The sequence below is a fragment of the Dipodomys merriami genome, unplaced genomic scaffold (assembly GCF_024711535.1).
Source record: "Dipodomys merriami isolate MVZ:Mamm:240054 unplaced genomic scaffold, mDipMer1.0.p SCAF_26, whole genome shotgun sequence".
Classification (NCBI taxonomy): Eukaryota; Metazoa; Chordata; class Mammalia; order Rodentia; family Heteromyidae; genus Dipodomys; species Dipodomys merriami.
This window is the reverse complement of record NW_027204048.1, coordinates 21746102-21765100: the sequence shown is the minus strand read 5'-3', so window position 1 is coordinate 21765100 and position 18999 is coordinate 21746102. Positions and strand designations below refer to the sequence as shown.

Genomic DNA, 18999 nt, shown 5'->3' with positions numbered 1-18999 from the left:
AGCAGAGGTCTTTCAGCACATTGTTACTTTATTTTTTATGATTGTTTTCAAGTGGCTGGAGAATTCTTGGCCCTGCCGGCAGTGTCTCCCTGTTTATCACCCGTGGCCCTCTTCTGGAGAGAGGCCATTCACATAATGGGAGGTTTCCAGATAACTCCTGGAGTGGAGTCCTTGTGTGGCTGCTGCCGGGGGCCCTTCCCACTTGTTTATGCCGCAGGCTCCCAAGATAAGAACTGAGTGCTTTACAGACCAGGCGAGCAGCACCAGCCAAGGAAGAGTGATTTGGAGAGAACTGTCAACAAGGCTGCTTTTCACATTTTTGTCCCCCTTGAAAGTGTTTACATACTGAGTGCTATAAATGGCACTTACTGTCGCTTGGCTTTGGAGATAGAGGCCCCTTGGTGGTATCGTTTTAGGTCTGGTTGGGTTCAATTTGCAATTTTGTTAACCAGATTTTTCCTGGGGGTCACAAAGTACATTCAGGTTTTGGAAAACGTTGATTTCAGGGCCTAGCGTCTGGTGTGGGAAAGGCGGGCCTGGGGTCTGCACGAGGCCTCCCCCCTGTACATAGCCTGCTCTGGTGATGAGCGGCGTGCTTCACCTGTGTTCTAGAGGGAAGAGTGTGGAATCGCCAGGGCATCCCACCCCTCGGGCCCACCCAGAGTCAGCTCCACTGTGGAGCATAATTGACCCACTCTGCGCCAAGTGGCCTGCCAAGTGCAATTCTGAGTGCGTGGCTGTTGTTTGACATGGATGAGGTTACTTCATTCCTTGTGGGTTTTCAGTATCATTAACTCAGGATTCGGTGTTTGCTTTTCTTGTCTCTGGGCCGATTCAAATTGTTTCCCTTACAGCAAGTGCATTTATCTATCCTCAAGCCTAGCATCAGAACACCATGTGAAAGTTCCCAGTGTAGCTCTTTTCTAGATTATTTAATTTTCCACTTGTGACTGGGATCAGCTTTAGAAAGCAGATGTTCATTTTTTGAGTTGTGACAAGGGACTTGGATGGCGATGAAGGGACAGTCAAAGCTCGAATGTTGAAAAGTATTTTCATTTTTTAAATAGCGATTTGGCAAGGCTCTTGGCAAACATGATGACCATGCATTCTGATGCAGCGGGGCCGGGTTCCAGCCCTGACTGACCACGCTCGCAGCCTCGCACTGCTGACCGTTTGGTTCTCTAGTGGAGAGCTTTCTGAACATGGCAGGGTGTTTAGCATTGTCCTTGGCTCCAAACCACTAGATGCCGGCGGAGTCCCCTCCCACCCCCGTTTGTGACAGCTACAAATGTCTCTAGACAGTGCCAAGTGTCCTGACACATGGCTCTATTTGAGAACCACTAGTCTAGATTGGTAGCCTGAGGAATCAGCAGTATTGCTAAAAAACATAACTGCTCATCAAAAATGGCTTTCCTTTGCCACTATTTTTTTTTTTTTGCATTTCTGAACCTAGTGCCCTGTGATCTGCTACAAACTTCTCTTGCAGTAGATTATGCACAACTTTGCTTATGCTGTATGAACTGTTAAAGATTCCTCATTTGTTTTGAACTGATGATGTAAAGGCTGAATTTCCCCCATCCTTGCTCATTGTGAGATTTTAGTCTGTGGAAAACAGATGCCTGTAGATTCCAAGTGTCCCCTTTGTCCTAGAATAAATTGTAAATAAATCATTACTTTTTTGTGCCAATACTGGCTTGAACTCAAGGCCTCAAGTTCTTGCCTAGCTCTTTTGCGCAAGGCCAGCACTTGAGCCACAGCTCCAATTTCAGCTTTTTGCTGGTTCATTGGAGATAAGAGTCTCATGGCCTTTTCTGCCCAGGCTGGCTTTGAACTGTGATCCTCAGATCTCAGCCTCCTGAGTAGCTAGGGTTACAGATGTAAGCCACTGGTGCCTGGCAAGATTTCTGCAAAAGAAAAGGGGGAGGGGGGAGGAGGAGCCTTCAAGATCCCCACCCAAATCCCAGTTTACTGCTAATAATGAGACAGTGGGCTCTTTTTCAGAGGGCCTGGAGAGCCCGCAGAAGGGGGGGGTTCCCTGGGACCAGTTAGGCTGTTGAACGTCCCCACTGGTGGTTGTTAGCCTAACTATTGGTTTTAACACACTTCACAGCTGTGATGGAACCCCGTGGTTATAAAACACAGCCCCTCTTCCAGTTCATCTTACGGAGAGGTAACCTGGGATTATTTGGGGGAATCTCTGCTTCCTCTGTGTGTCCAGATAGCACTGAGGACACGCTTGCCCCCACCGAGTCACACCTCTGGTAGCTCCATGCTGGGGATTTGGGGAGTGGAGACGCTGGGGGCGGTGGGCGGGTGGCCCTCACTGTCCTCAGCCCCTCCCCCTGCTTGGCCTCTCTGGTCTTCCTTTAATCAGTGCGTGCTTAATTACCACTGCCCTTGCTGTGCGTGCCTCAGTGCGCCCCTCCCGAGGCCGGACGTAGCCCTGCTCCCCCAGTGATGATGGCAATGGCTGGTTGGGCAGACCTGCTCCTCACCCTCCTCCACGCGCGTGTCTTACGGCAGGTGTCTAGTCCCTAATTACGTGCTAATGAGCGTGCCCGGTGGACCGTGATGCTGCTGCCAGCTTCTTCGGTTTTATGCCTCACTATTGCCGAGCTCTTAAAAGGTGACAGAGCAAGAATTAGTGTCTTTGGGATGACAGGAAGGTGCTTTTACAGGTGAAGAAATCGTTAGTGTGATCTCAGATGGTGAGTGAGTGGTTTATTCCGGGGATACCGTTAATACCCTCTGCCCCGGCCTTCCATCCCTCCTTTCCCATTATCTGCTCTAATTACAGCAGGTTCTCGTGGGAAGGAAAAGATGGTGATCTCCCCAGTTTTTTAACAGTGCTAGGAATGGTGGAAATTTTACTGCAGTATTAGAGCAGGTTCTGATTTCTGTGTGTATGTGTATAGGAATGTACATGTCTACATGCCTTTCCTGGGGCTGGAACTCAAGATCTGAGTGCTGTCCCTAAGGTTTTTGTTCGTTTGTTTGTTTTGCTCAAGGCTAGTGCTCTACCACTTGACCCACCCACAGCTCCACTTTTGGCTTTTTGATGGTAATAGGAGATAAGAGCTGCATGGAACTGCAGTCCTCAGATATCAGCCCTTGGAGTAGCCAGGATGACAGCTGTGAGCCGCCAGCCCTGAGCTCTGTGGTTTTTTTTTTTTTTTTTTTTTTTTTATGACTGTTCTGGGATTTGAACTCTGGCCTGGATGCTGTTCCTGAGCTTTTTCGCTCAAGGCTGGACCCCTCTACCACTTGAGCCCCAGCTCCCTTCTAACTTTTGTTTTTACTGGTTAATTGGAGATGAGTGTCAAGAACTTTGGCTTTGAACTATGACCCTCAGATCTCAACCTCCCGAGTAGCTGGGATTATAGGTGTGGGCTACCGGTGCCCATTTTGGCTCTGATTTTCAGCATGGTGTTTTTTTCATACTATTGAGGTTGCTTTGAGCATGTTTGGGATTCAATTAAAAACAGTGGTCTGAGTGGAAATTACTAAAGGTCTTGTGTAAAGATTTAATATATTCAGGACCACACAAGGAGGTAATAAAAAAAAAAAAAAGAGTAATTATCCCAGGGAGGTAAACAGATCAGCTGAAAAGTTTTCTCACATCAAACCTAAGGACTGAACTTTGTGTTTCTGGATCTGCAGTGTATCCAGTACGGTGGCGAGGGGCACTTCCAGGACGCTCTCTGGTTCTGTACAGCGTGCTTTTGGCTACAGTGTATGAGGACAGGGTGCTGTTGGTGTGAGCAGTGCGTTGAGTGTGTCAGAGCTGCACTCTGGACACTTGGGCCGGGACTTCTCACACACCGAGTGGAAAGTACTTTCCTTGTTAGGGTGTTTGTTTTTTTGGTGTTGGTTTTATGGCTTGAACTCAATGACTGGGTGCTGCCCCTTAGCTTTTTGGCTCAAAACTGGTACTTTAGCACTCAGCCAAAGCTCTCCTTCTGGCTCTGGTGGCTACTTGGACTTTCCTGCACAGGTTGGCGTTGAATCGTGATCTGCAGATCTCAGTCTCCAACATAGCTAGGATTATAGGTGGAATCCCCAGGTACCACCCGGCTCCATCCTGTCACCGTGGTACAATAAAGCCAGGAGGTCGGGGAGGGAGGGAGCCGCCTGGTAATCAGACGGAGCCAAGGAGTGGTTACCAAACGGTGGCGTGTGCGCCACTGCCCCCAGCCCACCTCCCAAGCAGAGCGAGTTAAAATCTGTGATGTCTTCAGTTTAACGGCTTTACTGGATTTCATCACTGGGAGACACGTTAGAGAGATACATCTCACCTGCAGGTCTGACGTACTTCCCAAGACTTGCGTAATAAGAAGCAGTGTACTGGGGGCGGAAATCAGAGACTAGCTTTGGGGTGGGGGGTGGGGGGTCAGTAGCCTGAGAGCTTTTGATGAACCAGAGGAACTAATCTCATTTTCCCCTTTTCTCTCCTCCTGTGCCTGTTTTCTCCCTTGTTACCCATGTTCCATCTCCTGTTCCTTTCCTTCTCTCTCATTGTGTGTTTCCCCCCCCCCCCCCCCCATGCTGTCTTGGCCACCACCACCTCCTCCCCTTGTCCCTCCCCACCTCCTCCTCTCCCCCTCCTCCCCTCCCCCTCCTCCCTGTCACCACCACCAACAGCAGCAGCAGCTGCAAGCTCAGCATCTGTCCCACGGCCACGGGCCCCCGGTGCCCCTCACGCCCCACCCTTCAGGACTCCAGCCCGCTGGCATCCCGCCCCTGGGGGGCAGCGCCAGCCTTCTCGCGCTGTCTAGTGCCCTGAGCGGGCAGTCTCACTTGGCAATAAAAGACGACAAGAAGCACCACGACGCAGAGCACCACAGAGGTGAGAGGCCGGGCAAGCCAGATTAGGACCTTGCCCTCATACCCAGACAGTACCGCAGGCTTGCGTGCCTCGCTACCCAGACAGACAGCAGACAGTGAGATGAGGAGCGGTCGCCAAGCGTCCCACTGACTCGGCTGCGCCCTGGGCTGGCAGGCCGGCGGGCCGGGGCTCCCCGCCGTTAGATGGCAGGCACCCTTGACATCCTGGCAACGGCCTTGTAAATGCCACGGCCCGCACCGTGTTACGGAAAACTGTTCACCGCTTCATTGGGTGATGTCAAAGAAAGTGATGTGAAATGGGGCGAGATAAGAAGTTAAAATTTGAAAGCGAATGTGTTCAAATGAAAGGTTTGATAATTGCATCTGTTACTACTTAGTTTCATAGGCTTTAATTCTAGTATGCATTAAATATTGGGCAAAATTGCACTTGACTAATTTTTTTGGAGAAAAGTAATTTATTCTGTCAAGAAATAAAAAAAATAGGCTTTGTGTATGGTTAAACTGTAAATCTTATGTTTACAAAATACTGTAATTTTCAGGAAATCACTGTATTAGGAATGTGCAATGACTTATATAAATAAAAGCCATTTTAAAACTGTTGGGGCCTGTGTTCTAATTACTCCCCCCTTTTTTTTATTTCTGTTCTTGCCTCTGTGTCTGAACGGGCATGTCTGTGCGTTTCTTGGTAACCTCGGGAGCAGACAGAGAGCCGGGCACAGTAAGTACTCAAGCACCTGCTGCACACAGACACCAGCCCCCAGTGCACCCCTCCACACACCACACTGCCCAGCCTGCCCTGCCCACACATGCACACTTCCTGCACACCGCAGGGACCTGGGTTTTTCCTTTTGTCTTCTTCTAAAAACTTTTTTTTGGTGCTGGTCCTAGGGCTTGAATCAGTGCCTGGGCCTAGTCCCTATGCTTTTTTTTTTGTCTGCTCAAGGCTAGTACTCTTTTATCACTGAACCACACCTTCACTTCTGGCTTTTTGGTGGTTAGTTAATTGGAAAGAGTCTCATGGATTTTTCCTGCCCAGGCTAGCTTTTGAACCCTGATCCTCAGCTTTCAGTCTCCTGACTATCTAGGATTACAGGTGTAAGCCACGAGCTTCTGGTAAACCTTTTTTTTTTTTTTTTTTTTGCCAGTCCTTGGGCTTAAGCTATGGACCTAGGGCCTCGGCACTGTCCCAGAATTTCTTTTGCTCAAGGTTGTCTACCACTTGAGCCACAGCCCCACTTCTGACCTTTTCTGAATAGTTTATTGGAGAGAAGAGTCTCTCAGACTCTCTTACCTGGGCTGGCTTTGAACCGTGATCCTCGGATCTCAGCCTTCTGTGTAGCTAGGATTACAGGTGTGAGCCACTTGTGCCAAGATAAAACTTTTTTTCTTTTGTGACTGTTTTCCCTCTGTTTACAAAACAGAGGTGCATGATTGGAAGTGCATGATTCAAAGTGACTCAAAGATAAAGCTGTTTACTGTAATGACTTAGTTGGAAATAACACACTTATCTATGTGCATTTCCGGGGGTCTACTGGCCTACTTTAAAAAACGTGTTTGTCATTACTCGTCAGTCTGATCTTAATTCAGCTTTCCTGGCTAGAGTGACCATCAGTATGAGAAGAAGGTGGTAGCATTTCAGTTCTGCCTGGACCCCTCATCACCTTCTGAGTTGCTGGGTACTCACTTCTGTGTTACTTATATGATTGTTTTCTGAGTGTGAACTTGAACTTAAATTTGTCTTAGACCTAAGACTGAGCATATGAACAAACAAAAGTGAGGAGATTCATAGTATGGCTTGAGAGCCTGTCATTTTCTCTGATGCTCTGATACATTGGAGTAGCCTGTGGACTCTCCATGATTCTACCAGGTATCTCTTGTGGGAGGTTTACAGCCAGAGTGCATCTCAAATGTTGTGGAGAGAAAGGGAGATCGATCCTGCCTCAGCAAGGATAGCATCCATCCATCCATCCATCTATGCTTTTTTTTTTGGGGGGGGGGGTCAGTCCTGGAGCTTAAACTCAGGGCCTCTGCACGCTGTCCCTGAGCCCTTTTGCACAAGGCTAGCATTCTACTGGTTGAGCTGCAGTTCCACTTCTTTTTGATGGTTAATTGGAGATAAGTCTCACAGACTTTCCTGCCTAGACTGGCTTTGAACCCTGATCCTCAGATCTCAACCTCCTGATTAGCTAGGACTACAGGAGTGAGCCTTTGACACAATTGCTGAGCTAGCACACATGCAGCCGCATGGCAGAAAATGGGACACTGAATAGTTATTTTTTTTTTTTTTGCCAGTCCTAGGACTTGAACTCAGGGCCTGGGCGCTGTCCCTGAGCTGCTTTCTGCTCAAGGCTAGCGCTCTACCACTTGAGCCACAGCGCCACTTCTGGCCTTTTCTGTGTATGTGGTACTCAGAAATGGAACCCAGGGCTTCATGCACGCTAGGCGAGCACTCTACCACACTGAGCCACCTCCCAGCCTGAGACACTGAACTTTTAAAATCATTACAGTGATGTCTTGTTTTTTGGTAGTGGTGGGGATAGCGCCCTAGCCTGGAACTGCTGCGTCAGCCCTCATACTTGTGTGTGAGGAGTTTGGGGGACCGAGACAGATCTTAGCAGTTGGGAACATTTTGGGGGTGCTTCTACTCTTCCTTCCGTGTAAACTAGCAGCTAGATTTTGTTTTTAAATGGTCTTTGCAGCAGATGCCGGTGTGTATGGAGTGTGTGGAGTGTGCTCATGCTAGAAGTGGATGTGAAAGGAGGGAGTAGCTCATTTTCAAGCTCACCTGAGTTTTCTCTGAAGTGGGTTGTGCGGGAGAAGGAGAAGTAAGTTACCGTTAACCCTTCCCTGCTAGAAAAACATAAGTAAACTGGCTTTGATTGATAGGTCTGACCTTTTCTGTTTTGCTCTTTCAAGGTCCTGTTGAATTATCATGTGTTCTGCCCCGTTCATTCAGTAGAACTAAAATCTAACCCCGCACACAGAACACTGCAGGGGGCAAGGTGCGCAAAGCCTGCGCTGCGTGTTCATCTTTTACATGGATTATTAGTTTAATTTTTACTTGTTCCAGGGCTGAAGGCCAAGTCCTACTGTTCATTCAGCTTGATTGCCCAGGCCAGAACTCCAGGCCTGGGTGCTGTCCTTGAGATCTTAGGATCAAGGCTAGTGCTCTACCACTTTGTTTAATTCGAGATGACTCTCACAGACTTTGCTGTCCAGGCTGGCTTTGAATCGTGATCCTCAGATCTCAGCCTCCTGAGTAGCTAGAATTTCAGGAGTGAGCCATTGCTGTCAGATTTATTTTTATTTTGCTACTGTTGCTTCCCTCCTCCTCTTTCTCCCCTCCCTCCCTCCCTCCCTCCCTCCCTCCCTCCCTCCCTCCCTTCCTTCCTCCTTCCTCTTCCTTTTCTCCTCAGCATATGAGTGTGTGTGTTGTGTGTGTTTGTGTGTGTGTGTGTGTGTGTGTGTGTGTGTGTGTGTGTGTGTGTGTGTGTGTGTGTAGGGATGCAGAGGTTTGAATCACAGTCTCATGCGTGCGGGGTAAGCTCTTCCCCTGAATTCTATCTCCTTGCTTGTTTTTTGAGATGAGGGGGTGAGACAGTGTCTCACTTTGTGGCCTAGGTTGGCTTTGATCTTCCTTTCTTAGCCTCCCAAGTGCTGGGACTGCACCAGGTGGAACTTAATTTCTATCTCTTCCCATGCACTTGTTTTTCTTTTTTGTTTGTTTTCACTGTAAGTGATTGCGTCTGGTCTCTATATGCAAAGCAATACTGGACAGCTCTACAATTAGAGGTTTGAGGACATGCAGGTAAAACCTTTCTCTCAGATCCAATGAAGATGGTTGAAGACACAAATGGAAGGTGTGACTTGAGAGTTTCAGCCCAGATGTGTGAGGTATTCTCGTCCAGGTGTGGCGGTGGTCACCGTGGGGGGAGGAGGGGACAGAGGTGTGTGTGTGTGTGTGTGTGTGTGTGTGTGTGTGTGTGTGTGTGTGTGTGTGTGTGTGTGTGTGTGCACGCACACCGTCACAGGAGTTATCCATAACGCGGTGCGTGTCGTCTTCCTGAAGGTTTCCAGTGACCTGATTTGTATCGGTGGCTGGAGACTGTGCAGGCACTGAATTCATTGGGAAAGTAAGAGGATGGAGGGAAGGTGAGTAGTTGTCACCTTGAAGAAAATAAACACCAGTGATTGCATTTCAGACATTTTGGGATTGCTTCTTAGTCCATTAGAATTGGCAGCTAGTGAAGCTGACAGTAAGATAGGGTTGGATACACTGTGTAACTCAGTTCAGGAAACAAAAGAAACCGTGGTGTGTGTATGACTGGCTTGTATTCCTCTCCGTGTCAGAGTTGTCAAGCTTTAGTGATCAGTTCATATTTGCAGAAGTTAAGTATGCATATTATATTTCCTGTCTAATTACTGCAGAAAACTCTTGGGTGGTGATGATACAAATTGGGAAAGCCATAATTATAACCTAAACATTAATTTGGTCTGTAATGAGGAGTTAAATCGTTGACTTCATGTAAATAGGATACTGCAACAGTGACATGGAATTAAGCCCCTCTTCAGACTTGATGTGACATTGAATAGGAGACGCGATGGGCGTTTGTGTGACCTCTACTTTCAGCATCTAAAATACTGTAGGCCTCCTAGTTACCAAGTGGCTTGAATTGTGAATATTCATTTAACTTGGGAGATTAATCCGTTTCTTTCTTTTCTGCCCGGGGAGGGTTACCTGTGGTGGGTGTAGATGGTCCTCATGCCTTCAGATGTTGGACTGTGGGGTCTTTTCCTTTTGGAAGGCAGGCATGGACTTTCAGGACTGCCCCGGGGCCTGGCGCTGGTGGCTCACGCCTGTAATCCCCGCCACTCAGGAGGCTGAGATCTGAGGATCGCACTTCAAAGCCAGCCTGGGCAGGAAACTCTGTGAGATTCTCATCTCTAATAATCCACTCAGAAAACTGCGAGTGGTGTTGTGGTTAAGTGCCTTGAGCTGAAGAGCTGAGGGATAGCGCCCAGGCCCAGAATTTAAGCCCCACAACCAACAACCCCCCCCCCCCCCAAAAAAAAAAAAAGTACTGAGGATTCCTAAGAACTAGTATGTCTTTCTTGGTTATTTATTTGGATATTTATTGACATAAATAAAATATTTTAAGTCATTTAGAGATCTCTTTATTGTGTTAACATTGTTACTTAAAAAAACAACAGTGTTTTCTGAAACTTTTAATGGGATGAATTGGCAGCCTTTTCTGTATTTGCAGATGTCTTTCATGCTGCTTAGAAGGGGATCGCTGATTTCTGACAAGCTTCTATACGCACTCTGTTGTGCTACATGTGCTTTGTTTGATACTTGAAAGAAAATCTGCCTTCCTAGAGATGCATTGCAGTCTCTGGCCCCTGAGGGGTCTTCAGACTAAACTGAGGAAGAACCCTTGCACTTCTTCTCTGGGAGAAGTACCGTGATACCTCAGCCATGCTCTGAAACAGAGGGCTGGAGGTTTGAACTCAGGGCCTTGTGCTTCCTTCCTGGAGGTGTACCTGGACCACAATCATTCGCCTTTTTCTAAGCAAGGGTGAGAGGCATCTGTTACCATGTCCAACCCGTGATTGAAGAGGCCACATAAACATTTGCCTGAGCTGACCTTGAACTGCTAGCCTCCCTACTTCAGCTGTGATTATAGGCATGAGCTGCTGGTGCCTGGCTCCTTGTTCCTTTAGACTGTTGTTAAGTCTTTGTATATTAAACATATTGTTTAAATCAAAGCACAAAATATGTTGACCCAGAGGGACTGTGGATGTGTGAATTTTTAGCACTCTACAACTTGTTGGTAGGGAGGTAGTATGTATTTTATTTTTTGTCAGTTGTAGGGCTTGGACTCAGGGCCTGAGTTTTTTCGTTCAAGGTTAGTGCTCTTACCACTTGGAGCCACTGCTCTACTCCCATTTTTCTGGTGGTTAATTGGAGTTAAGAGTCTCACAAACTTTCCTACCCAGGCTGGCTTTGAACCGTGATTCTCAGATATCAGTTTCCTTAATAGCTAGGATTTACAGGCATGAGCCACCAGCGCCCTGCTATAGTGTTTATTTTATAGTGACAGAATCATTCCATCTGCAAGTTTAAGCTTTTATGATAGGAAAACATGAGATTTAATGTAAGCTATCTATTTTAAGGTAAAAGCTAGAAAATGAAAGCACTAGGGGCAAAAATGAAAGAACACTTAAGTTCTTGTCCAAAAGACACGGACAATACGATGAGCAACCCTTTTTCCTCACGTTTGAACTTGGGCCTCTCCAGGCTGATACTGCTTAAGTCCGCTCATCAACCCCTTTGACTTGGGTTATTTCTGAGATTCCACCCTTCCCCATTATGCTTCCTGGTAGGTGGGATGTCAGGCTTGTGTCATCAGACCCAGTGTGCTGTGGGTTGAGAGGGGGTCTCGATTGTCTTTGCACATGCTGTCCAAGAACCATATCCTCCTGGTTTCAAGTTCTCGTGAGCTGAGGTGATGACAGGTGTTGGGATGGAAGGCCTGGGCTGCTGTCCCTCGCTGGCGTCAGTTTAACACAGAGTCTTGAACAGTGTTTGCCTGAGCTGTCTGTCCTCGAAGAGGAATTCTTTCTCCTAGAATTATAGCCCCAAGCAGCCGTGTTTTACCTGACAACTTGGTAGGGATTCATTTTGTCTTTTTTTTTTTTTTTGCTGTAAATTTTACCGTTTTCGAGTTCTCAGTCTGCTTTGGCTTTTCTTTGGCTTTTTTGTGAATAAGCACAAGTGTGTCCAGCTGTTGCACAACAAAAACAAAAACAACATATGATGTGTGAAGGACAGTCAGTGTCCATCTTTACATTATTAAGAAAAATGTTATCCTGGGTATTTCAGTTAATTCAGAGGTAAATCACATCGCATTTTGGTTTCAGCAACTTTTATTTATATCATTTTGAAAGATTTGAAGGAGTTGTATGGCTGTTTAGAAAATGTGCTACAGCCAAGGTGGATGACAGTCCAGGCCTGTAATCCCAGCACTTACGGGGTTAATACAGGAGAAATTCAGGTGTGAGACACACGTGGTCTCTATCTTGAGACCCTGTCCCAAGAAAAGTAGAAAAGACAGAACACGTGTGTGTATAACAATTCATTTCATAAACACTTACCGAGCTCTTAGCGGAGTCGAGCATAGAAAAGTAGAAAAGACAGAACACATGTGTATGTAACGATTCATTTCATAAACCCTCGCCGAGCTCATGACGGAGTCGAGCGCTGGTTGACGCTCTGCGTGTTCTCATCATCACTGGTTGACGCTCTGCGTGTTCTCATCATCACTGGTTGACGCTCTGCGTGTTCTCATCGTCACTGGTTGACGCTCTGCGTGTTCTCATCGTCACTGGTTGACGCTCTGCGTGTTCTCATCGTCACTGGTTGACGCTCTGCGTGTTCTCATCATCACTGGTTAACGCTCTGCGTGTTCTCATTGTCACTGGTTGACGCTCTGCGTGTTCTCATCGTCACTGGTTGACACTCTGCGTGTTCTCATCGTCACTGGTTGACGCTCTGCGTGTTCTCATCATCACTGGTTGACGCTCTGCGTGTTCTTGTCACTCGTTGACGCTCTGCGTGTTCTCTTCGTCACTGGTTGACACTCTGCGTGTTCTCATCGTCACTGGTTGACACTCTGCGTGTTCTCATCATCACTGGTTGACGCTCTGCGTGTTCTCATCGTCACTGGTTGATGCTCTGTGTGTTCTCGTCACTGGTTGACGCTCTGCGTGTTCTCATCATCACTGGTTGACGCTCTGCGTGTTCTCATCATCACTGGTTGACACTCTGCGTGTTCTCATCATCACTGGTTGACGCTCTGCGTGTTCTCATCGTCACTGGCTGACGCTCTGCGTGTTCTCATCATCACTGGTTGACGCTCTGCGTGTTCTCCTTGTCACTGGTTGACACTCTGCGTGTTCTCATCGTCACTGGTTGACGCTGTGCGTGTTCTCATCGTCACTGGTTGACGCTCTGTGTGTTCTCATCATCACTGGTTGACGCTCTGCGTGTTCTCATCATCACTGGTTGACGCTCTGAGTGTTCTCATCATCACTGGTTGACACTCTGCGTGTTCTCATCACTGGTTGACACTCTGCGTGTTCTCATCATCACTGGTTGGCGCTCTGCGTGTTCTCATCACTGGTTGATGCTCTGCGTGTTCTCATCGTCACTGGTTGACGCTCTGCGTGTTCTCATCATCACTGGTTGACGCTCTGCGTGTTCTTGTCACTGGTTGACGCTCTGCGTGTTCTCATCGTCACTGGTTGACACTCTGCGTGTTCTCATCGTCACTGGTTGACACTCTGCGTGTTCTCATCATCACTGGTTGACGCTCTGCGTGTTCTCATCATCACTGGTTGACGCTCTGCGTGTTCTCATCGTCACTGGTTGACGCTCTGCGTGTTCTCATCGTCACTGGTTGACGCTCTGTGTGTTCTCGTCACTGGTTGACGCTCTGCGTGTTCTCATTGTCACTGGTTGACACTCTGCGTGTTCTCATCATCACTGGTTGACACTCTGCGTGTTCTCATCGTCACTGGTTGACGCTCTGCGTGTTCTCATCACTGGTTGATGCTCTGCATGTTCTCCTTGTCACTGGTTGACACTCTGCATGTTCTCATCGTCACTGGTTGATGCTCTGCGTGTTCTCATCGTCACTGGTTGACACTCTGCGTGTTCTCATCGTCACTGGTTGACGCTCTGCGTGTTCTCATCGTTACTGGTTGACACTACATGTTTTGTCATCCTCTCGCTGTGTTTCCTTTGCGTGTTGCTTGTATTTGTGGGATGTAGTGACAGTGAAGGACCTCATTTTGTATGATCACTGTTTGGATCCCAGAGGGAGCAGAGATGTATGGACTCTGAGCTCATGAAATGGGCTCTAACTTTGTATATAGGTGTCCTGGGTCATTGTTGCGTTGCAAAATTCTGGGGTGGTATTGTAACTCAGCAAATTCTCAAAAATCCAGAAAAGTCTTCTAGCACAGCACCATGGTTTTATCAAAGGGACAGGCAGGTCTCGGAGAGCGGGTGCCTATGAGCCCAGAGCTACTTTTATAACAGATTTAGATCACATCAGGACAGCTGTGTTGTTATTACCCTCTAATAGGTTCACCAGGGGTTTATATTTATAGGTAGTTATAGGTCGTTATGGTAACCATCACTTCATTTAATAAAGATACTTGCTTTGGTTCTCTTCCTTCTCCTCTCCGCTTCCCTCCTCCCTCTCCTCCCTCTCCTCCCCTGTGCTCCCCTCTCCCCTTTCCCCTTGCCAGCTAGTTCCTTCAGAAGTCAGTCCAGGTCCTACTTCAGGACTACCCATCCCTTTTTTTTCCCCTCTATGAACAACCCTAAACGGCTATTGAGAGTAGTGAGACTTGCTTCGTTTAGAGAAAATTATTGGTCTTGTTCTGAAATCAGAGGCTATAGCATCGTCTGGAAGACACAGCAGATAAGAATGGGATTATAGATAAGGAACTCTAAATGGTGTCCTCAAGGAGAAGGTATTGGGCAAGTGCTTCTGGAATGTTCTGGAGTCCTACTTGAGTAGAATAGTAAGACTGTGAATGTATTATTATGTATTTTGCTCACACCCTTACCTAGAATTTCTTGACTTTTCAAAGGCAGGTTGGGGAACTACCTAGTACCAGGGTGGCAGGGAGTTAGGGAGAAGGCTCGGCATTGTGGTACAAGGAATGGATCCCAGGCTCCTGGCGACTGGAGCACGTTCGTTATGCTCAACGTGATTGAAAGTTAACAGGAACCAGAAAGAATCATTTCACCTAATTCACGCGTACACGTGTGTGCGCGTGTGCACGCACATGTGTGTATGTGTGCACGCACGTATGTGTGCACGCACGTGTGTGTGTGTGCGCACGCATGCGCGTGCACGTGCCAGTGCCATTCTTGGGGCTGAACTCAGCCTGGGTGTTGCCTAAGCTTTTTTGTTCAAGGCTTAGTGCTCTACTACTTTGGTGGTTAATGGGAGGGAAGAGTCTCAGGACTTTCAAACTGTGACCCTTGCTCTCAGCCCCCTGAGTAGCCGGGACCGCAGGCACGAGCCGCCTGTGCCCAGCTTCACCCAAGTACTTTTCTTTTTATGAACTGTGTTGACCCAGCATGTCGAGAGGGCCTGGAATTAAGGCTAAAACTGAAATGTCTCACTTAAAATGTGAAATTAATTCTAGGCACACAGACAAACTTAAGTATATTTATTGAGTTACCTTTCAGCAGTTTTATGTTTTGGCACAACTTAAAACTGCTTAAAAAGACAGCTTGCCACTTATAAGATAGATCGCTGTCTTAAAAGATCCGTGTAGTGGCCCTGTGCCTGTAATCCTAGCTACTCAGGAGTCTGAGATCTGAGGATCCCGGTTCGAATCCTTGTAGAGTGCCACCCTGCAGCGGTGCACTCTTTAGATCCACTACACAGCCAGAGGTGTGAGATGTGGTGTGCTCGCCATGCGGACACATCGCCACCTTCCCCATGCTGTTGGGGGGGGAATCCTGTCAGTTTCCCGAGTTACCTGTGCGTCTGTCACTGTGAATGGCCAAGTGGGCTGCAACAAGAATACAGCCTGGGGCCAGGGCTTAATTGGTACCAGGTGTAGACAGGGAGACACAGGTGTGATAGCATGCGTCGCTCCCTAATTGTTTTAATGTTCACAGAGAAGTTAATTGTCAGTGTAGAGCGAGCTAGCAAATTAGGTTCCCAGGGCCTTGGTGTAACGGAGGATAAATGAGGTGTCACGAGTTTCCGATGTGTGCCTCTGACACAGACACTTCTCCTGCGGGGACCAACACGGCTCCCGGGGGACTCGGCGATGTGAAGGATGGGCCTTATTCTCACATTAGGGAGCCTGCCTTGCTTTTGCTGCTACGTATCCACGAGTGACTTCTCCTTTTAGACGTCTGTTGGGTGGTTTTAGGGTTGTAACTTGTTGGCAGAAGAGTTGCTCAGAGATGTTGAGATGCGGGAAGATTTCTGTTGCTGGTGTTGAGTGCATTGTACCCCCACTGTGGAACCTCTCACTAATCTTGCTTTTACTAATAGATTCTGGAGCTATCTTCTAGAATCATTATATTGCTAAGGGAAGTACAATTTTTGAACAAGACTGTAAAGACAAAGTGTGTGTGTGTGTGCGTATTGTCTGCCTGTCTGTCCGAGTCTGTGTGTCTGTTCTGGGGCTTAAACGAATGGATTGGCACTGTCCTTCAGCGTTTGTTTGTTCAAGGCTAGTGCTCTACCACTTGAGCCACACCTCCACTTCCTTTTTGTGTTTGTCTTGATGGTTCCTTGGAGATAAGCGTTTCAAAGTCATTCTTAGCTGGGCTGTCTTTAAACGTAGATCTTGACTTCCTGCGTATCAAGGATTACATACATCAGGGGCCACCATCACCGGGCCCGCTTTTGGCTTTTTGTTAGTTAACTAGAAATAAGCGTCTCAGGGATTTTCTAGCCTGGCTTGGAACCGTGACCCTCAGATTTCAGCCTCCTGAGTAGCTGGGAGTAGCTGGGAGTAGCTGGGAGTAGCTGGGAGTAGCTGGGATGAGTGGTGTGTGCCACCGGTGACTGGCAAGAATAGCTCCTGTCCTGACTGCTGCTCTTGACCCATTGCTGTCTCAGTCTGCGGTAGCTGCCAGAGGGCACAGCATGGCTGCTCTCTCATACAGAATAGGTTCATGGTAGTCAAAGTCTAGATCCTGGCATTTTCCAGAGCTTCTGTGGGATACTCAGTGGCCTTCTATAGACCCTGTAGCTTACCCTATAAGCTTGTCTGTGAACGCATGGCTTTATAATTAGGCCGCGATCTTTGGTGTTTGCTTGCTTTTCAGAGGCTTGAATTGACCTCGTCTGCCCGTGAGGTCCACGACCCTCTTGTGGAACAGTGGGAAAAGGGCCTCTTGGTTGTGCGTGTGAGAAGGGCCTGCCTAGCGAGGACGGTGGTGCTGTTCGTGGAGGGTCAGGCCCAGCTCCGCTTAGGGACCCTTCCTCCTGTCTCCCTCCTGTCTCCCGTACTGACTGAGCGTTTCTCCTTTAGGAGACGTGTCAGATATGCTTCTCCCTTTAGTGTTTTGTTTGTTTGTTTTTAACTTGGTTCTATATCCTGAAGCGTATGTAACACATAAGGTGTAGAAAAATCATTATGGTTTCAGAGCTTCAGTTTGTTTTGAAAACACTGTGCTTTCTGATCTTGATTTGCTCAGGTTTGTCAGATCTCCCCTGAGCCGACTAACTCCTTGAGTCCTTGTAGAAAAACATAAGGTAAAGAAGACAATTCTGTTTATTTCTTCACAGAATTTTAAGACAATGGAAAACTTATACACAGTCTGGGAATCCCAGTCCTCAGGACATTTGTAACAGAAGTCTGCCCAGTATTTACCGTGTTGGAGGAAATGCTGGCAGATACTTGCGTGTTACCAGATGCAAGGTGACATCAGCACTGCGTTTCTTGGCTGGGACGAGCCTATCAGTCAATGTGGAAACACTGCTCCTCGTGTTGATCAGAAAAAATGGATTCGCGATTAAATATTTATCTGGCAGATGAATATTTGACAAATGACTTCTAGGTGGCGAATGCTGTCTGGAGGCCTGGGTGCTGAGTGGCAGGCTGTGGCTTGTGGCCGGGCAGAAGGCCCGTCGCGCAGGATGGGTGAGTAGAGGGGCGGGGCGCTCACAGCCCTCGGCCAGGGGCTCTTGTCTATTGCTGTGTTGCTGTTCCTAGCGCCGAGCTCTTGCGCTGCCAGGTGGGTCCATTGTTTCATTCTGGGCGGCAAAGCATGTTCTTTCTTGGTCGTGGGGCCTGGACGCAGGGCCTGTGCGTGCTTTCTCACCGAAGCTTGGGGCCTCATCCGCTGAGTCGCACCTCCACTTTTTGATTTTTAGTGATTACATGGAGATAAGAGTCTCAGGGACTGTCCTGCCGGGGCTGGCCTGAAACCAAGATCCTCAGATCTCAGCCTCCTGAGTAGCTAGGATGACCGATGTGAGCTACTGGTACCTGGCTTTGTGAAAAATGTGTTTTTTTTTTTTTTTTTGGGGGGGGGTCCGGTCGTGGGACCTGAACTCTGGGCCTGGGCGCTGTCCCTCAGCTCTTCAGCTCAAGGCTAGCGCTCTACCACTTGAGCCACAGCGCCACTTCCGGCTTTTTTCTTTTTGCTTATGTGGTGCTGAGGAATTGAACCCAGGGCCTCATGCATGCAAGGCATGCGCTCTACCACTGAGCCACCTTCCCAGCCCGAAAAGTGTGTTATTTATTTATTTACTTACTTACGTATTTATGTATTTAGTTGTTTAGTGCAGATCCTGGGCTTGAAAGCGGCCTGGGTGCTGTCCCTGAGCTTCTTTTGCTCAACACTAGTACTCTACTAGTACTTGAGCCACAGCTCCACTTGCGGTTTTTGTTTTGCTTTGTTTTTGAGTAGTTTATTGTAGATGGGAGTCTCACGGACTTTTCCTGCCTAGCCTGGCTTTGAACTGTGATCCTCAGATCTCAGCCTCCTTAGTAGCTAGAGTTACAGGCATGAGCCACTGGTGCCTGGCAAAAAATATGGTTTGTTTTTTTAAAGGTTGCTTTGGCCTCCTCCCAGATTTGAGAGCATTGTGTCTTCTGGGTTTGGAATGCGTGAGTGTTTATCACACACGCTCTTTTGGCAAGGGTTCTTCTTACGTATGTGTTAGATAACAGAACCTACATAGATGCTCTGTGGTAGGGAATCGGAGGAGCAGAAGGACAGTCAGTCAGTACTCGGGCCTGCCATCACTAGGATGTGCGTGAGTGGCTCGGGCGACCGTCCCAGTGCCGTCTTGCCAGCGCGGCCAGTGGGGGAGGCCCGAGGCGGAAGCAGGGACAGCCCCACATCAGGGTTTCCTGGCCGGTGGCACAAAGCAAAACACGCACTGTTGCCGCCAGGGTAGCTCATTAGGCTGGGGCTATTTGCCGACAGCAAGCGCAATCGCCAAATCCGCGTCAGGGCTAGAAAGCCGGGCGGTCTCTCCCAGAAAACTGTTCATGGGAACAAAGGTGCCAGGCTGGGGTTCCTCTTGGGTGGAGGGGCCTGCCAGGGGTCCCCCTGCAGCCAGGGCCTCCCACTCGGCTCCGAACGACTTGCCG

At 48.1% G+C, this 18999-nt stretch overlaps 1 protein-coding gene across 12 annotated transcripts in view; it reads left to right on the top strand.

The window, feature by feature from the left end:
* The window catches only part of Tle1 (TLE family member 1, transcriptional corepressor), a 108814-nt gene that overhangs the window by 44298 nt on the left and 45517 nt on the right, over window positions 1-18999 (top strand). For 7 of the 12 annotated variants that reach the window (XM_070035812.1, XM_070035810.1, XM_070035807.1 and 4 more), the window contains exons 7-8: window positions 4642-4846; window positions 5547-5563. The exons of 2 other annotated variants lie outside the window; for them this stretch is intronic. In XM_070035812.1, the coding sequence (XP_069891913.1) occupies window positions 4642-4846; window positions 5547-5563 (222 nt within the window). The remainder of the gene's footprint in view (window positions 1-4641; window positions 4847-5546; window positions 5564-18999) is intronic. 3 more of the 12 variants (XM_070035818.1, XM_070035814.1, XM_070035809.1) reach the window with 1 other exon arrangement.